Source organism: Myotis nattereri, assembly GCF_964212035.1.
Source record: "Myotis nattereri genome assembly, chromosome: 1".
Classification (NCBI taxonomy): domain Eukaryota; kingdom Metazoa; phylum Chordata; class Mammalia; order Chiroptera; family Vespertilionidae; genus Myotis; species Myotis nattereri.
This window is the reverse complement of record NC_138075.1, coordinates 22440263-22458091: the sequence shown is the minus strand read 5'-3', so window position 1 is coordinate 22458091 and position 17829 is coordinate 22440263. Positions and strand designations below refer to the sequence as shown.

The window sequence follows — 17829 nt, the reverse complement described above, 5'->3', positions numbered from 1 at the left end:
CTGTTTGCAATAACATCACCGGCTACAAGCTCAAGTGCCTTTAGAGACAGGCAGATAATGTAATCACACGGACCAGCAGGAGGGTATGACACTGAAGAATGGTGGGGCCTGTGGTGAACCCACACGAGATGGCACCGCCTAAAAGTTTTCAAATTCGTATTTCAAAAAATGACAGGATTTTAAAAAATCACTTCATAAATAGAACAAAGTGCATCTGCCAGTTGGATTAGCCTTTGGGAAATGATTTGCAAGTCCTTTAGAACAGTGGTCGCCAACCTTTCGGACCTCACGGACCACCACTGGTCCGCAGACCACTGGTTGGCGACCACTGCTTTAGAGGACTATATAGGGTTCCGCTCTAAAGGAACACAGAACTTTGTTGGGGAACAAAAGACGAAAGGCATGACAGGAGTTAGTTAGCTAAGACAACAGTATAATGGATGGCCAGGGCAGCAAATGGTGGTTGCTATTGGTCGTTGGCATTACTAAGGGCGCTGAATTCAGAAGAGGAAGTGATCCCAGCGGGCTGAGGGCGCTTGAGGAAGAACTTGCACTGGGTCCTGAAGGATGGGTAGACTTGGTTAGGTAGCGAAGAAAGTGAAAGGCCTTGCAGGCAAGTTGCCTGGCATAATGGGAAACTCCGTGTGGAGAAGGAATAAAGGATTCATGGTAATTGGAAGAGAAGCCCATTCTGCAGAGTTAAGCCTTGATTCTGGTCCATTCGCAACTGCACATATTCAGTGTCCCCACATACACAGCCTTTCATGAAGTTTGAAGACTGCTGATTCGAGGTAGAATCAGCCAGAGCTCACACCATGCTTCAGGGAAGTTGGGACTCATGGTTATGGAGAACAGCTGAGAATGATGGACAGCCCAAACCCAAAATGACCTCAGGATCCCCAAATTGTCAGATGGCAAAACCGGTGTTTCCTACTGAGATGACAATCTTTTGGTGACATAATCATCCAGCTGTATTCTTGGAGTCAAGTTACTGATTTTCCCTAAGGCTTTTAGACCTCTTCTGTCATGGAAGGTTGTATATGTTAGAGAAACACATCAACTCTGAAATAGGATTAAGCCCAATCTCTGCAAGTGACTTTGGGCAAGTCATTCATTCACTCATTCATTCATTCATTTAACCACCTTTTGTTGAATACCTATTGTGTATAATGCGTAGGGCAGGGCACTGGGGATATGATGGTGAACAAAACATTCTTAGTCCTTGTCCTTATAAAGCTTACAGTCTAATTAGGGAAATAGGGACTAAGAAATTGTCACAACTATCTAAGTAAGGACACATTGCGATGGAGTCTACTGATTTGAATTGGGTGACGAGGGAAGGCTGCTATGAAGTGACTTCAGCTTCAACTTGAAGGGAGATAGAGTAGCCAGCAGTGGGGGGAGAGGTTGGGTGGGGGACCCTGGTAGAGAAAACAGCAGGTGCAAAGGCATGTCACCTCCCTAACCCCAGAAGCATTTCCGGGCCTGTTTGGTCTCTTCCAGCTCTAAATCCAGCTCTTAGAATGTGAACTCTGGGTAAAACGTGAAACTCTAAGGAGGAACATTGAGAGGCACACCAATGGGAGAAAAATTTCTCGTTTCTAAAAAAGATGAACAGCGTTCAAACTGAGACAATCCCTGAAAACACAGTTATGGACTCAGCTTTCAAAGTTTACCTCAGAGTTAATTCAAATTAAGAAGGAACTTGTGAGTCTCAAAATATGACTTTAGAATAGGGATGGGGAACCTTTTCTCTGCCAAGAGCCATTTGGATACTTAAAACATCATTCGCAGGCCATACAAAATTATCAACATAAAAATTAGCCTGCTCTATTTGGTCAAACATTTAATTAACTCACCCCTAATGCTTTGGCAGGGCCAGGCCAAATGATTTTACAGGCCTTATAACAGCCCGAGGGCGTACATTCCCCACCCCTCTTTTACAAGGTGGAAAGTCTTTGAAAACAAAAGCTTTAAAAAAAGGATTAGCTCTTTCTTGCAAATAACCATTGCATCTTGGCGTAACCCAGGACTGTGGGTGGAATTGTCGCCCCTCTTCTGGCAGCTCCCGGTGCCTCTTGCATGCCGTGTCCCCCTGGAGAGGGCTGTGCTCTGTGCATCCTGGGGTCCAGTTTTGACAGAATTGACTATCTCAAATCCTTAGGAATAATAAATCCTTATGGCCAACCAAAAAGTGTTTAATTCCTAAAGGACAAGCTGAATTGAGCCCCTTCTAGCCAGGGGCAATTGGGAACTTAATTCTGCAAGTGTAGCAATCTGGATGATCTGAGAGCTCTGAGTTTAAGGGTAATTGCTCAATTTTCTATCCATGTCAACAGGGAAAATAGGTAAAAGTGGCTGAACACAGCCAAGCAATGAGGCTGGATGAGATGTGAGATGCCAGACTGTCAGTGGAATTAGGAAAATGCTATCTATAGAGGGCTATCACTCAGCCGCCCTCGCTCTCCCCTCTTCCCATTCATCTCTGTCTTCAGGCTTTCTAACTCTCTTTCGGGTTCTTTCTCATTCTTTGCTTAATCCTTCCACTATATCCTTCGTCCGTTCTCCTGCAAATAGCAGTCATTCTGAGCCTAAACAGCTTTAATGCAGAGAAAGGGAAAGTGGAAAGAATTATTTAAGTACAGATCAATTGGAACCCTGATGTCTCCATCCCTTTCTCTCGCTGAGCAAGACTGTTTCATTATGTTAGCATCCCTTCCTCAGGCTCAGTACAACATCTGGGATTTTTCAAGTGGTTCCTAAACTTAGTTCCTTTACTTCTCTAAAAACTGTTCTAACCAGCACTGAATTTTTAAATTAAATAGTGTTCCTTAAAATCAATTCGTTTTTTTCTAAATTCAAAGTCACTAGGACTAGATGCTAAGGTCTTTCTAGATCCACGCCTCCCTTTCTTTCCCTGACACAAACATGCACAGGAACACCGTTATTTACACTTATCCACAGCAAGAATGGGGCGGGGGACTGGTCCAGGAATTATCTGTCCTATCTTTTGTCTCTGTGCTTTGTTAAGCTTTGTTGTTCTCTTTGTGAGATATTGAGTAAGAAATTTGAAAAAGAAGTCAGTCTTGTATTGAAGAAATGGTATTGATAATGAATGTTTAAGTATTTACCAGGAGCCGGCACTGCGCTGCTTTACCTGTAGTCCTTCAGGTAATTCTCCCAGTTCTGTGAGGAGCACTGATTATCACCCTCTCACAGAGGAAGAAAGTGAAGCTTGTGAAGTTAAGTAACTCCCAGAAGTCACGTGGCTAATCAGTAGTGATGTGCTGGTAAATACAGACCTCCCCGCTTATCTGTGGTTGTGCTGTCTCAGTTACCCATGGTCAGCGTGGTCTGAAAACAGTAAGTGGAAATGTTCAGAAATAAGCAGGTCGTAAGTTTTAGCCCATTGTACGCCATAAGCGTCCGTAGACACAAGCGGCAGACCTTCCCCACATGCCACGCGCATCTATAGAAAAAACTTTTCCCTAAGTGGCAGCCCTGACCGACTTTAAAATCGTTTTCATGAGGATTTTCAGCTGAAAATATTCAAGAACACCTGAATTGTGAGTATATATTTATTTTTATACATTAATTGCAAATTGATTTTTTAAATTAAATTCAAAATATCGTAGCGTGTGGGATGGTTCTCGTTTTGGACGTGAGGCAGTTAACTTTAAATTGCGTGATGTTCTGAGTAACGTGGTGAAAGCTCACTTTGTCCCACCCTGTCCCTCCTCGGACACGAGTCATCCCTTTGTCCAGCAGAGTTATGCTGTATACACTACCTGCGCGTTCGTCACTTCGTAGCTGCCTCTGTTACCAGATCCCTTGTCACAGTGAGAGAGACCACACTCACATAGCCTTTATTACAGTATTTGTTATAATTGTTCTGTTCTATTATTAGTTGTTAATCTCTTACTGTGTCTAATTTACTAGTATAAATCAAACTTTTTCATAGGTATGTATGTATAGGAAAAAACATAGTATGCATGGGGTTTGGTACTGCCCTCAGTTTCAGGCATTCGCTGAGGGTCTTGGCACCTGTGCAGATAAGGGGCGGGGAACTACTGTATTTAACAATCAGCTCTTGGGGTGGGGTGGAGGGGAGACATCTGCATTGGTAGTGTTTGCCGGTCTCTGTGGTGTAAATACGCCCACCATGGTTGGTTTCAAGCTCCCAACGTGACATAATTGATCATGGAGCTGGGAAGAGATGGGCAGTAGCACACTAGTGCGTGTATCATATTTTCACCATACTGCTACATTAGATGTAAGTAATTTCCAGAGCATAGGTAAAAATTTAGGAAGCAGTGAGTTTTGAGCATTACCTTCCTTTTTAATGTAGTTTATTTCGTTGTAAAGGTGTATAATTTAATCTTTAATAATGTTTACGTTTAACAGCCTGCATGCAGAATTCCTAAAAACTTAGCCTTTGGTTCTTACAAGCCAGCATGAACCAGCTGCTCTAGTCCGCCACCTCCAGCAGTGGCAGAGCTGGAATTCAGACATGGGCTTTGGGCGTCACTCCGCTCTCACGGCCTCCGTCTTTGCTGTGGGAAGTGGTAGGCTCGTTTCTCCGCCCTCCTGGCTGAGGAGGCTTGTCTCCACTCAGATTGGATATTTGCTCTCCTATCCTGATGTGCAGATTACCTGCTGGCCCATGTCCTCAGCTCTGCTGAGCCTCCCACTGGAGTCATGTCTACAACAGACCCAGGCTGAGTAGAGAAGAGCCGGAGGCCAGGTCTTTAAAGCTCTGTGACATGAAGCAGAATCTTCAGGCTTGACCAGGCCTCTCTTCCTTGTTATGCTTTATCTTCTATCAAATTCATTGCGATTGCTTTTAGATAATGAATTCTTGTGTCTATGCTGGGTCCTCTGGAGAGAACTCATCGTCTTCTACCTTACCCTGGTCCAAGCATAGCCCAGAGTCTGGCCCAGACCTCCTGCTTCGTTGGCAGAGCTGGGACAGAGCTCTTTATGCCCCTAGTGGTGCCCTGAAGTCTCTAGGTCACACCAGGCTTTCCAAACTTACCATCACGAGCACCTCTGCCTGAAACACAGTTGGCAGTGACCTCGGGGTTCCAGTTACTTTGTTCATGTGAGCGGCTTACCTGCATGTCCCCGTCTGAAGAGTTAAGAGGGAAGAATGCAGGTCTTGTGCCATGCACGCATGCTGGAAATGAAGTAGGTTGCAGTACCTTCCTCCAGGAACACACAGGAAGCTCCGACAGCAGTCTGTCATGCTACAGTCTGGAGGAATGTGATTAATAATAAATCATCCAACATTAAGCGCTGACAAGTCAGAGACAGCTGACTCTCCCTGAAATCATGATAGAGATCAGGGTATTTGTTCTGTGACTCCTTGGATGCTGGCTTGGTTGAATACAGAAGACAGGATCAGGCTAGGACAAAACCAATCCCATTTACTTTTGTGACTGTCCCAGATGTGACTGCTTTAAGCAGTGTTCGGCTTTCTGGGAGAGGCACGGGACTTCTCCACACTGTGTGAAGGGAATGCATGTATGAGGGATGAAAGGAGGTGAGAGGCCCTGAATGCAGACAGACCCATATTGGTGAGGACCACTGCCCAGGGAGATCTTAGACCACTTAGATTTGTATTTGACTAGAAAGAAATGAGGCTTGGTGTTCTAGGATGTCTGTTCAAAAGCTGGAGTCTGTATAAAGAGCCATAATGTTTTCTGCAATGAGAAGAGATAGGTAGAGTTGTAGAGCTGCTCCAAATAGTCTTTGCGACCAGAATCACAGCAAGTTGTGGCCTCGGATGGCTGGTGGCGTTGTGGCTTTGTGTTCTCCCAAATAGATGGCCATGTTGCTTTAGTCGGTTTGAAGACTGACAGCCAGATATGTCTTAGGTGAGGTGAGAGGGGACAGGCATGTTTATGCATCTGAGTTGGACATAGCATATCACTTAGCCCTCAGGTGGAGAAGTCTTTTCTTTCTGACTTATCACACATGGAAATTAGTTCCCAAAGAAGGACCTAATCCACCTAGAGCAGAATTCTCTGGGAGAAGTACAGGGGACCTCTTACCCTAGCAGGAAATGAACTTGATCTAGCTTTAGGTTCTACCAACTTTCTAAAAATTCACAGATGTTCAGTATGTGTGTGTGTGTGTGTGTGTGTGTGTGTGTGTGTGTATTCGTCTATATACACACACATAGGACACATACTGGGAATGTGATTCCTGAGTCCATAAGTGTGGTTGACAGACTAGGTTTACCTAAAAGGCCCTTTAAGAGAAAGTTCTTGAAAGATGATTACAGAATTGAGACACCATCATTTAAAAGTGCCCGAGGCGAACGCCTTTGAAAATTGCAGCAGTGGAGGGACAGAGAAAGAACCACGCAGCCCTTGATTGTTGTGCGGCTCCCTCAGGACCCGTCCTCCCCCTCCCCCTCTGTTTCTCATCTGATAAGAGAGAGAGCAGCAGTAAGACTCCTCATCTATCTTATGAAAATCCGATTCGGAATGGCTGTGATCAAAACCAGCTGGCTGTCACCAGCAGTGGCCTTGCACGGAGGGGACCGCTCAGAAGAGTTCTGTGTGTGAGGGTGGCACGGGTGGCACTGATCAAAGTAGCATTTTTTTAATAAATATATATAAGGAAAATACAAAACTAAGGATTTAGAATGAAAGCAGTGCAGTTTGTCTTGTGTTTTTTTTTAGTGTAACACAAAGAGGATGAAATAGAATCAGATATGCCTGGTTTCTAACACACTTCTTCTGGCGGCTCTGAGAAGGTGTTTTCTGTCACTTTAATGCCATGTCACTCATCTTGGGTCCTATTAAAGAGAATGGAGAGTTCCTCAGTTTCCATTCCTTCCAGCCACTTTATTCCTCTAAATTTTTAAAGTGCTTCACCCCTCCTTGTTCTTCACATAACTCAACAGATCAAAGCTGGAACCACCACGAAGCTCTGAGAGCTGTTGGAGTGGTGAAGAGCATTCCTATTCATTGTTTTTTGTTTCCTTCAACTGTCCGTAGCCAGTGATGCAATGTTCCCTGGAGGTCACCGCAGCAGGCCCTCCCAATGCCAGGCTCCTGGGCCGAATGGGATCTTTTCCCATAGAGAATCCTGTTGAGCTGTGCTCGTCTCTTGCGAGCACTACCTTTGAATGGTTCGAAAGGCTCAATCCTGATTGATGACCCTTTGCATGGCTGATACAGATTCTTTTTTTTTTTTAATTGATTTTTTTAGAGAGATGGGGAGAGAGAGGGCGGGAGTGAGGAACATTGATGTGAGAGTGAAAAATGGATTGGCTGCATCATGTACCCCCTATCAGAGATCAAGCCAGAAATCTGGGTATGTGCCCTGATTGGGAATTGAACTGGCAACTTTTGGTGCACGGGATGATGTCCAACCAACTGAGCCACACCGGCCAGGGCGATACAGAATCTTATTCAGCACTCAGCACTGCAGGTGATGGGAAAAACCTCATTCTGGGGTGCTGCATTCGTGGCTCCTTCAGAAATGTTACCACTTCCCTCTGTGGAAGATATGAAATCTGGCTTTCACAGGCCATGATAGACCACGAGCTGAGGCGCCACTCTTAGCAAAACCCCTTTTCTGCTCATGAACCAGCAACACCTCACTGTGCCGAGGCCGGGCTTATCTCAGAAACCGGAATCAGTCGGAACCTTCCACTCCAACCCATCGTCCACCAGGAGAGTCCCCCCCAACTTGGGGGCTGTGAGGAACAATCAGCTGTTTTGATCTTAAGGTCTGTGATCTTTCCCCGGCAGCCTTAGGAGAGATTCGGCTTGGCAGGAGCATGGCGGTATTTCAACATACAGGACACGGGTGAAAATTAAATGTGCAGACCCAACCTGGCATCTCAGGATGGCACATCTCTTTTTCTCTGTTGCTCTATCACATACTTCTTCCGGGACCTGCCCCCAGACACTCGGCCGCACCGTAGGCCACGCATTTTGCTCACAGCGAGTCCTGTCTCTCGGCCTTGGCAGCGTGGCTCTCTAGCCAACATCGCAGTTTCCAGCCTCCTTTCTCTTTGCCTTTCTCCCACTCTGCCTGCAGTGAGTGCAGGCTGGGCCGGCTCGACTCAGGCGAAATCACAAGGGATGAGTCTTCATAAAGCGGACCTGCCGGCAACCTGCAGAGTTTGTGCCCTTCGAACCCTGACTCCGGGAGAGCAGGGGACCGACGGTGCCGGGCCCGGGCTCACTCCGGAGCTCCTCTGAGACCGTCTCTTCCCCTTGTTCCTTCGGGTGTTTGAAGCCTGTTGCCTACTGCTTTCCCCTTTTCTTCTCCCTTTTAAAAAAATTCTCCATTTTTTCACTTAGAAAAAAAATTATTTATACGATTGAGATCCACTAATTAAAGCCATTTTCGGGTATTTGGTTACTGGAGCGTTTGATGTCTCTCTGACAAGACCATGAAATGCACGGAGGATCCACAGGGACAGGATTTGCTGAGCACGGCTCTTTGTAAATGAGGGGACACAGTGTCGCCGCAGCTCATGAATATGAAACGCCCATGATGCCACCTCAGTGGACTTGGGAACACAGATGAATCCTGTCATGGGCTAAATGAGACCAATTTCTTTCACTTAACTTCATCTTCAATCAGACCTTCTTCCATTTGCCTGTTTAAAATTCCCTATACGTGATGCAGAAGGTAACGGCGTTCAGTAAAACAAAGTTTTGCAGCTGCAGAGAAAAATTATAATGATTTCTGGTTTAAGTTGCCGTCTCCTAAAACTGTGGATGTTGTTTCCTTTTGCCTTTGAGCTCTGCTGAGGTCTGTTGACTTTGGCCACAAAATTGGGGGTTGCTTGTATTGGGCTGTCCTTAAGCAGCATGTCCAGATCCCTTTCATGTCGATTGGTTGTTGAGCTTGGCTGTGGATGGTGGCTGTGGGCCCGTCACGGCCTGTGGGTGCTCGGCAGTGGCCAGGGCACTGGGTGGGAAGGCAGCTCTGGGAAGAGAGTGTGTGTGACCAGGCAGGGCCCTGGCGTTGGGAGCTCAGTTCGTGGTTGAAGTGAGGGACAGATGTCATCAGCGAGTACCTCAAGGAGCCTGGCAGGTTAGACCAACCCTGTGTTATTTACTACGGTGTCAGGGTCAGAGCGTGCTGGAGGACAGCACAGTCTTGACGTAGCTCTGGAAACCCTCCTGCAAGTGACCAGGAAATTCCATTCAGAAAGCCCCAACCAGCCTCATTGAGTGTCACTCCATGCACCAAGAGGTCACTGGTTCGATTCCCAGTCAGGGCACATGTCCTGTTGCAGATTCACTCAGTCTTCAGTAAGGGGCGTGCAGGAGGCAGCCCATTGATGTTTCTCCCTCTCCCTCTTAAAAAAAGAAAGAATAAAGACATGTTTAAAAAAAGAAAGCTCCAACCAAGAAAATCAGCAAAGAGTAGACCCTAAAGGGACGCAGAGAGGAAGGCTTCCTGTGGACCCAGGGCCAGGTTGGGGTGCCTCCTGTGTTCTCTCCGTCCTGTGGGGCCCAGGGCCACATTGGGGTGCCTCCTGTGTTCTCTCCGTCCTGTGGCCGAGGGCCAGGTTGGGGTGCGTCCTGTGTTCTCTCCGTCCTGTGGGGCCCAGGGCCACATTGGGGTGCGTCCTGTTTTCTCTCCGTCCTGTGGGGCCAGGGCCAGGTTGGGGTGCCTCCTGTGCTCTCTCCGTCCTGTGGAACTTACATTCATGTTCCAGGTGAAGAGCCTGAGCAATGCTCAGGGGCACTCATTCAGGCTGACTCGAGTCTCAGAAATCACTTTCTGTTCTAATTATACCCAGACTGGCAGACAACAGCCGGATTGAACGCCGGTGATCACGAAATGCACGCAGGGAGCTGGGGTCAGCTTCACAGGAAGAGGCCAGCGGCTTCTACTGTCCGGCCACAGGGGCTGACACTGCGACTCCACTGGGTGGTTAGTGTTTTAGTGCGTGGGTATATGTTTCTGTTCGTAATGAATATTCCAGGGCTAGGGCAGCTTTTCGCATTTTTTAAACCAGGTGGAATTGATCCTACTGGTATTCCCATATGTTTCCCTTATGTATTTCTATTTTTTATCTAAGCAGCCCTCATTTAAGCTGGTAGTTGGTGTGTTGGTGGATCTGTTGGCAGACCAGTGTTCTGGTATCGTCAGGAGTTTCCCATTTGGCAACAATCTTTCTCTTTGAAATAAGTTCTTATTGCTTTTGCTGTGCATTAACAAGCCCCAGAAAGTGGATTATACAGTGGGACACACTAGTGATCCTGAAAGAAACACACAGGGAGCAGTGGGGAGAGCGTGGGACCCAGCCTCAGGATAGAGGTCCATGTGGACCATGTTTGAATGACTTCCTCTGCAGCTTTGACCCCACTCATCCATTGCTTCCTGCATATGCACGGACCCTTCCCAGCAGGAGCAGCTCTGAGGGGAGGCAAAGCCTTTGCTAGGATGGTGTCAAATCTAGGAAGTACGCAAGGAACCCTCTTGGTTATTCTTGTGAAGCGAACCCACTTAGGCAACTTGAGTATTCAGGGGCACTTACACTGTAATGGGATAGTATAGAGAAGATTGACACGGCTCTTCCGTGTGTGTGACTTTCAGGTATGAGGGGCATCTGTGGACTCAGTTTTGTTCTGTTCTCCTTTAGTTTTCCAGTCCTTGGGAATGCAGAAGTGACCAGGATGTGGTCCTTGCCTTCAGCTAGTTCACTATCTAGGGGGCAGGCCGAGGGCCAGTATCACTTACTTTACCTACTGCAGGGTAGTGAGGTCTACCCTGTGGCCTTGAATGAAGAAGGATGGAAAGACAAAGTAGAAAGCTCTGAATTCTGCTTGTTGGATTCCGAGATGATTCATAAAAGAAGGGGTGTGTATTTTCCTTATTCTGTTCATTTATTATTTTTTTACATATAGACCCTCTTTGCAACTTTGCTTAGTCCAGTGGTTCTCAACCTTCCTAATGCCGCAACCCTTTAATACAGTTCCTCATGTTGTGGTGACCCCCAACCATAAAATTATTTTCATTGCTACTTCATAACTGTAATTTTGCTACTGCTATGAATCGTAATGTAAATATCTGATATGCAGGATGTATTTTCATTGTTACAAATTGAACATAATTAAAGCATAGTGATTAATCACAAAAACAGTATGTAATTACATATGTGTTTTCCGATGGTCTTAGGCAACCCTTGTGAAAGGGTCGTTCGACCCCCAAAGGGGCTGCGACCCACAGGTTGAGAACTGCTGGCTTAGTCCATCGTGGTTTCCCCTAATGTGCCTCAGAGGGGTCTTGTGTGTAACAGGCACCGGTCCATGTTTCCTGGCTGGTTGATACAGATCTTCCTCACCTGGCACGAGGCACCTCTCTCCTGCCTCACTCCGTGCCACTCTGCCCCGGGCCCCACATGCCACCCACACCGGCCTGCCTTCAGTTTCCTCAGTGTTACAGGGTGCTTCTCACCTCAGTGCCTTTGCACCTGCCATCCCCTGCCGGGTTGAATCCTGCTTATCCTTCAGCGTTCAGCTGCATTGTCCCTAATTCAGGGAGCTTCCCTACCTCCCACCCCACCCCACCCCCAAAATTCTAAATTAGGTCCTCCCTGGATGGGAGTAAAGACATGGAGCATCTGGTCAATAACATTAGGTGGCCACTTAAAGGAATAAGATGTATCGGTACATTATCAGGAAGGATAAAAGCAAGTTACAGATGACACGAATGGAAAGTGATCCCATTTGTAAACATTGTTTTAAAGGATGTGTGTGCTGTGGTAGGCATAACTTATTTTCAGTCAGTATATACAAGAATTTGTTAATAGCGACTACCTCTAGGGAGACAACTGGGGCTCATATAAGGAAAGGGAAGTTTCATTTTAAACTTTTCTGCAGTATTTGTATGTATTACCACATAGGGTATTATTTTTACCTTTAAAAATAAGACAGGTAGGCCCTAGCCGGTTTGGCTCAAGGGCTAGAGCGTCGCCTTGCGGACTGAAGGGTCCCGAGTTCGATTCCGGTCAGTTACGAGTGCAGGCTCAAGGGCACATGCCTGGGTTGTGGGCTTGATCCCCACTGGGAGGCATGCAGGAGGTAACCAATCAAAGGAAATACCCAAGAACAGAGGACATTGAGTCTCAGGCAAAGTGAAAGCTGTTGGTCAGCAGGCAGTATCTCACCTATAGGAGGCGTCTCTGTGCCTTTGCAAAGAAAGCGCAGGTGAGGTGTGGACAAGCTCGGGTGCAGTCAGACAGGAGTGGGAAGCCTGGTTCTGTTATTAATGGTTTCACCTAGTGCACACTGCTAATGTTCCTCAGCCTCAGTGCTCTCATCTGGAAAATGGGCAGGAGTAAATGAGAAAACGGCGGTAGAGACCTATAGTTTTCTCTCCCTGCTCAATATTATATCTGTTAAATGAATCCAAATAGCATGGCACTTAGCATTTTATAAAGATTGTTGCATTTAATACACCTGAATGCAGTGGGCACAATTCTACCAGTTTCATAGATGAGGAAACTGAGGCACAGAGAGGATAAAGTCACACAGCTAGTACATGGGCGAGTCGAAGCCAGCCATCCTGCCTCCAGAGCCTGCACTCGTAACTGCTGGACAGGAGTCCTACCCATATACTTAACTCATTGTTTCTGTTCATGTTCTTCAGCATCGTGGAAGAAAATGAGAATAAAGTTAACACAGTTATGAGGTTTTTTAAAGTAGCGATAGCTTTCAACAGTACTAGAGCAGACTCTTGTATTCCTCTTGTCTCTATTAAAATCCTGTGCGTTTGAAAGTTAAACTTGACAACCTGAATGAGACTGGGTCACGAGTCCAGGTTTGCAGGCAAGTAGCTGTGCCGAGCGCAGGCAGGGCCTTTTCGGGTAGGTAATTTTGTGAAGAGGTGGATTTCTTAAGTCCATTTTCTAGATTTGTTCATGGTATGTGTATGGGATTAGGGCGGGGGCAGGGGGCCACGGAAGGAGAGAAAGAACAAAAATTCCCCAAACCTATTATGTACACATGAGCAAGTACTTGTCTGTGATTATAAATCAGAAACTGTAAAATTGTGAAGTTCTTTGAAGTTTGCCCAAAACCTGCTCCACGGCCACCTGTTCCACTGGGGCTGGGAGTTGGATGGCCTGACTCTGCTGCGATGGCTCAAGCTGTCACTGCACCGGAATGTTCCAGCTTGCCTTGGCCTGGCTGTCATCGCTGGCTCTGTCCCACTCAGGCGGTGCACCGGGTTCTGTTGGGCACCAGGCTTCCAATTAGAGAGAAATCCCACTGTGTGGCCAGCCCCACCAGTGCCACTCTGAGAGGCGCCTTTGCCAAGGCCCGGACTGACCTCTGATCTGTCACAGATGGGCCAGCCCCACACTCCCTGGTGCACATTTGGAGGAGGGGGTGGGGATGAGGCGAGAGGCCTGTGGGGAGTCAGAGTGGACACTGGGCCGCAGTGCAGTCCTCAGAGCTGGGAGAAGCTGGGCGGAGTTGACAGGGCCCAAATGCTAGTGTGTGGAGGGAAAGGGGACTTTGGGAAGACCCGTCCTGAGCCCCACACTCAGCAGGGGCACTTTCTTACCAACTTCTGAATATTCATCTCAGGCTGGACTCCACGTCCGAGGAGAGCCAGGAGCAGCTAACTGGATCACTAACTGTCACGCTGCTGATGGCGCATGGCACAGCCAGCCTCCCCTACCCCGCTGCTGGGTCTGCGGGTCGCACCAGCCTGGGGGCCCCACCCGCCCTGGGCTCCAACGGCACTGTCAGCGGCAGCCCTCACCATGGAGTGTTAGTCACGCGGAGCGAGAGTGAGGAAGAAAGCTAAATTTCCGTTAGCGTAAGACAGAATCCTAGAGAATTCCATCTCTAATTCTTCAGCAGGACAAGGAGATGCAGTCCAAGCTCTCAGTAGCTTCTTTCTAGACAGAGGACTTGCCGAATGTGGCTCATCGTTTTGGGGGTGGTGATATGTCTTTATTTTCCCTATCAGCCATTTGTTTTTATTTTACCTCTTTCATTCTTTTAATTACTCTCTTTCTTTGCCTGTCTCTTTCTCTGTGTGTCTTATTTTCTGTGTCTCCCTTGCATACTTTCTCTTTTTCCAGGTACAGCATCCGGAACGTCACAGTCTGAAGCAGCAATAAAGACTCCAGGCTTGGAACTGCCACACAAATACTTGGGCTTCACTTGACTACAGCAGCCTCAGTTTAAGTACTGAATAGCCTGACAGAGGCGAGGGTCTTCATTTTCTTGAAATGATTCTGCATCTCCTTTAAAAATAATATTGAATTCAGCCCATGGAAGCAGAAATGAAGGGTTTTTTACTTTCCTCTCTGGGATGTTTTCCTCCTTTTGATAGTTGTGTTGGTTTGGGAATTCTGGGACTGTCTCAGCCCACGTGGCCTTCTTTCACTCTGCCCCTGTCTGCAGTCTGGTTAAAACAAAGAAAACCCTCTACCGGTCAGTAATACTCACTGGAGAAGGAAATTCTTCTGTCGGGTGTTAGGTTGTCCCCAGGAGGACGTGGGCTATTTTTGTACCTTAAGTCAGTTGCCACAGTTAAGTGATGTGCTGCCTGTTTCTCCATTTGCATGACGTCATTAAATTGGTGAAAGAAGTGGCCTTGGGGCTCCTTCTATGTCTGTATGTCTGTCTCATGTGGAGAGTCCAGGCAAGGAAAGTCTCTGTGCGACAGCAAGAGCAGCGTCAACCTTAGAAGCGTCATCTTTAGGAGCAGCACTGTTTTGCAGTAGACCTGGCAAATGCAGGCCTGATCTCGGATACACGGCTGGGAGCCAGGCTGTATCATTACGTGTAAAGTGACCTTCAGATGCAGGCTCAGGGCCATGGAGACTGTGATGATTGCAAAGACTACAATGAGCTAATGCACATGTGCACCTCGGTCACGGGGAGGCCATAGTGACCTTCACCTCATGGCACTGCGCTTTCTCAGTTCCTCTGTCTCTAACCATTGCCAGGCTTATTCATTGATTCCCCTTCCCTCTTCTCCTCTAATGCTGCCTGGGACGCTCTTCTCATTTCTTTACATTTCTCCTTGGAGACCCAAACCAGTGACTCCTAACCTGGAGTGAACATCAGGATCGTCGAAGAAATCTTAGGGAAAATATAGATGCCTGAGCCCTACCCGGGAGGTTCTAATCCAGCTGGTTCTGGGGTAAAGCCCAGGATTTGGGACTTGTTGACATTCTACCTTTGATTCTAATGTGCACCTGTAGTTCAGTCCCACAGCCCTGGACCGGGAGCCCCTGGCGGCCAGAGACTGTCTGTCTGTCTACTCTACCCCCAGCTGATAGCCCCATGCTGGCCTGTTGAAGGAATAAGTAATACATGAGGAAGCAGGCAAGACCCCTCTTCATGCTGCTGACCGTTTTGCCGCCTCCTCTCATTGCAGATATTCCTGTTATTCCGGATCTGGAAGAAGTACAGGAAGAAGACTTCGTTTTGCAGGTGGCAGCCCCGCCCAGGTATGTTAAATTAGGTCTGAAGCTGGAGGGAGGCAGGGAACATGCGAGCTAATACACTTCAAGTGCCATCCACGGTGGTGCTGCCCCCCAGTGCAGACCCAGATGCTGGTGGGGGGCTCCCTCCCAGGGTCCCATTTTATTAGACACTTTCTTCCCAGATTGGTCTTCCCTAGCTGCCTAGGAGGCTCTGGGACGGTGGCCCAGCAGCACTCCTGGAACTGGTCCTGCCTGTGGTTTCCTCACATTCTCTTCCTGCAGTGTCCAAGTAAACCGGGTGATGACCTACCGTGACCTGGACAATGACCTCATGAAGTGCGCAGCCTTTCAAACCCTGGTGAGTAGAGTGGCTCCTGCATAGAGGGGTGGACTCCAGGCAACATCCCCAGGGATTTCTCATCTCCTCCACGCGCCTCTGAGGTTGCCTGGCAACAGTCCTTTTGCTGGAGGCACCATCCTTGGGTATTGCAGCATCTCCGGGCTGCATATTCCAGTGTTTTCCAGCACAGCTCCCACCTGCTTCCATGGCTGCCCACTTGGGGTCCACAGATACGCAGGCCCTAGAGAAAGGCTGCTGCCACGCCTTGCCCTCCTGATGTTGACCTTCCCCCAGAGAATGCCCAGCCTGGGGGTTTCGTGGCATTCCCTCAGTGGCTGTGTGGTCCACTCACGTTCTTACTCTTTCAGAAAGCATTCCTGCAGCTCTGGGTTTGGGATGTCTACCCCACACAACCTGATCCTCCTCACTTTACAAGAGTTAATTGTCTGAAGGCTTCTCGAAATGCACATCTATGTCTATGTCTATATCTATATCTATATCTATATCTATATCTATATCTATATCTATCTATATCTATATCTATATCTATTTGCATTTACAGGATGGAACGATCGACTTGAAGCTCCTCACCAAAGTGCTCGCGCCAGAGCAGGAAGTTCGGGAAGTACGTAGCAGTAGCTGCTTCCTGCTCCCTCAGCCGCTGGCTCCTCTAACCAGCTGGCTCCCCAGGCTGACCCCGGCCTCCCTGGCTTCTGGGCTTGGGCGGTGGGCTACGGTTGCAGGGAAAGGCCTTCCTTTGTCCCAAGAAAGTTAGCAGTACCTCTCTCGGCAGGACGATGTTGGCTGGGACTGGGACCGTCTGTACACTGAGGTGTCGTCAGAGCTTCTCACCGAGTGAGACCTGCTGCAGGCAGCGAAGGAGGACCCCGTGGGAGAGTCTGCACACACCTGAGCCCTTGGGGACAACAGACCACTCTCTGCACAGAATAACCTCTGCTTTGGACTTTTTAAAAAATGTAATAAGCCTAAAACTAAAAAAAGCTTGCAAGGAGCTTAGAGTTTTCATATGGAATATTTTGTAATAAAAATACTTACTTTCAGGAGACTGCATTGATATTTTCAGTTGTAATAAATTGCTTTTTTCTTTAAAAAAAATTTTTTTTTAATCCTCACCAGAGGATATTTTTCCCATTGATTTCTAGGGAGAGTAGAAGGGAGGGAAATGGGGAGAGAGAGAAAGAGAGAAGCATCAACATGAGAGACACACATCAATTGGTTGCCTCCCTTACACGCCCCCATAGGGGCCGAGGAACCTGAAACCAAGGTATGTACCCTTGGCAGGGAATCGAACCCACGACCCTTCGGTCTGCAGGCCGATGCTCTAACCACTGAGCAACCGTCCAGGGCTAAATTGTTTTTTCTGTTGCTATCTCTCCCATTTCTTTGCAGCGCCCTCTTGGAAAGACTCATGGAGATGAAGGAAGCAGCTTTTAAACAATCTTATGGGAGCTCTGCCCATTGTGGAAGAGCATGAGGGAAAGCTAGATCAGGGAGCGAAGAAATTGCTCAGTCACAGAGGCCACAGCAGTTCCCTGGAGCAACTACCTGTAAGCACCTGGGCCCCGGGTATGGGGGTTGCAAGCGGCTGTCTGCCAGGTGGCCTGGCGGGACGCCTTTCTTACTGCGGACTTTCCCTTGAATCAGTGAAGTTGCACTGTCTCCTTCGTGCTTTTAGGTGGCTTCGCTGAAGACACAGCAGGAAGTGGGTGTGAAAAGGTGACCCCTTCCTCACATCGGGGTTTGGGGGCTTTTCTGATAGCACTCCTCTCACCATCTTCCCACCACCTGTGCCTGGGGCTCCCAAAGCGTGTTTCCTTCTGCATAGGTTCCCAGAGCCTCGTTCCTGGTTCTCGGAAGCAGGGGCCTGCGTGGCAGCCCTGAGCCTTCCACAGAAACGCTCTCTTAGGGAGCCCGGCCTCCCTCTGCCCTTTCAGACACGCAGCTGCTTGTCTCTGTGGCTCCCCGCCTGTTTCCAACATGCGCTGAGATCTGGAGTAGAGCCCGAGCCTTTTTCTAAACAGGCATCTTTAGT

The 17829-nt window shown here is 47.9% G+C and overlaps 1 protein-coding gene across 2 annotated transcripts in view; it reads left to right on the top strand.

The window, feature by feature from the left end:
* The window catches only part of IFT43 (intraflagellar transport 43), a 71557-nt gene extending 54656 nt beyond the window's left edge, over window positions 1-16901 (top strand). For both annotated transcript variants that reach the window (XM_081105170.1, XM_081105169.1), the window contains 4 exons: window positions 15388-15460; window positions 15719-15794; window positions 16339-16401; window positions 16570-16901. In XM_081105170.1, the coding sequence (XP_080961296.1) occupies window positions 15388-15460; window positions 15719-15794; window positions 16339-16401; window positions 16570-16635 (278 nt within the window). In that variant the 3' untranslated portion in view covers window positions 16636-16901. The remainder of the gene's footprint in view (window positions 1-15387; window positions 15461-15718; window positions 15795-16338; window positions 16402-16569) is intronic.
* The last annotated feature ends 928 nt before the right edge of the window (window positions 16902-17829 follow it).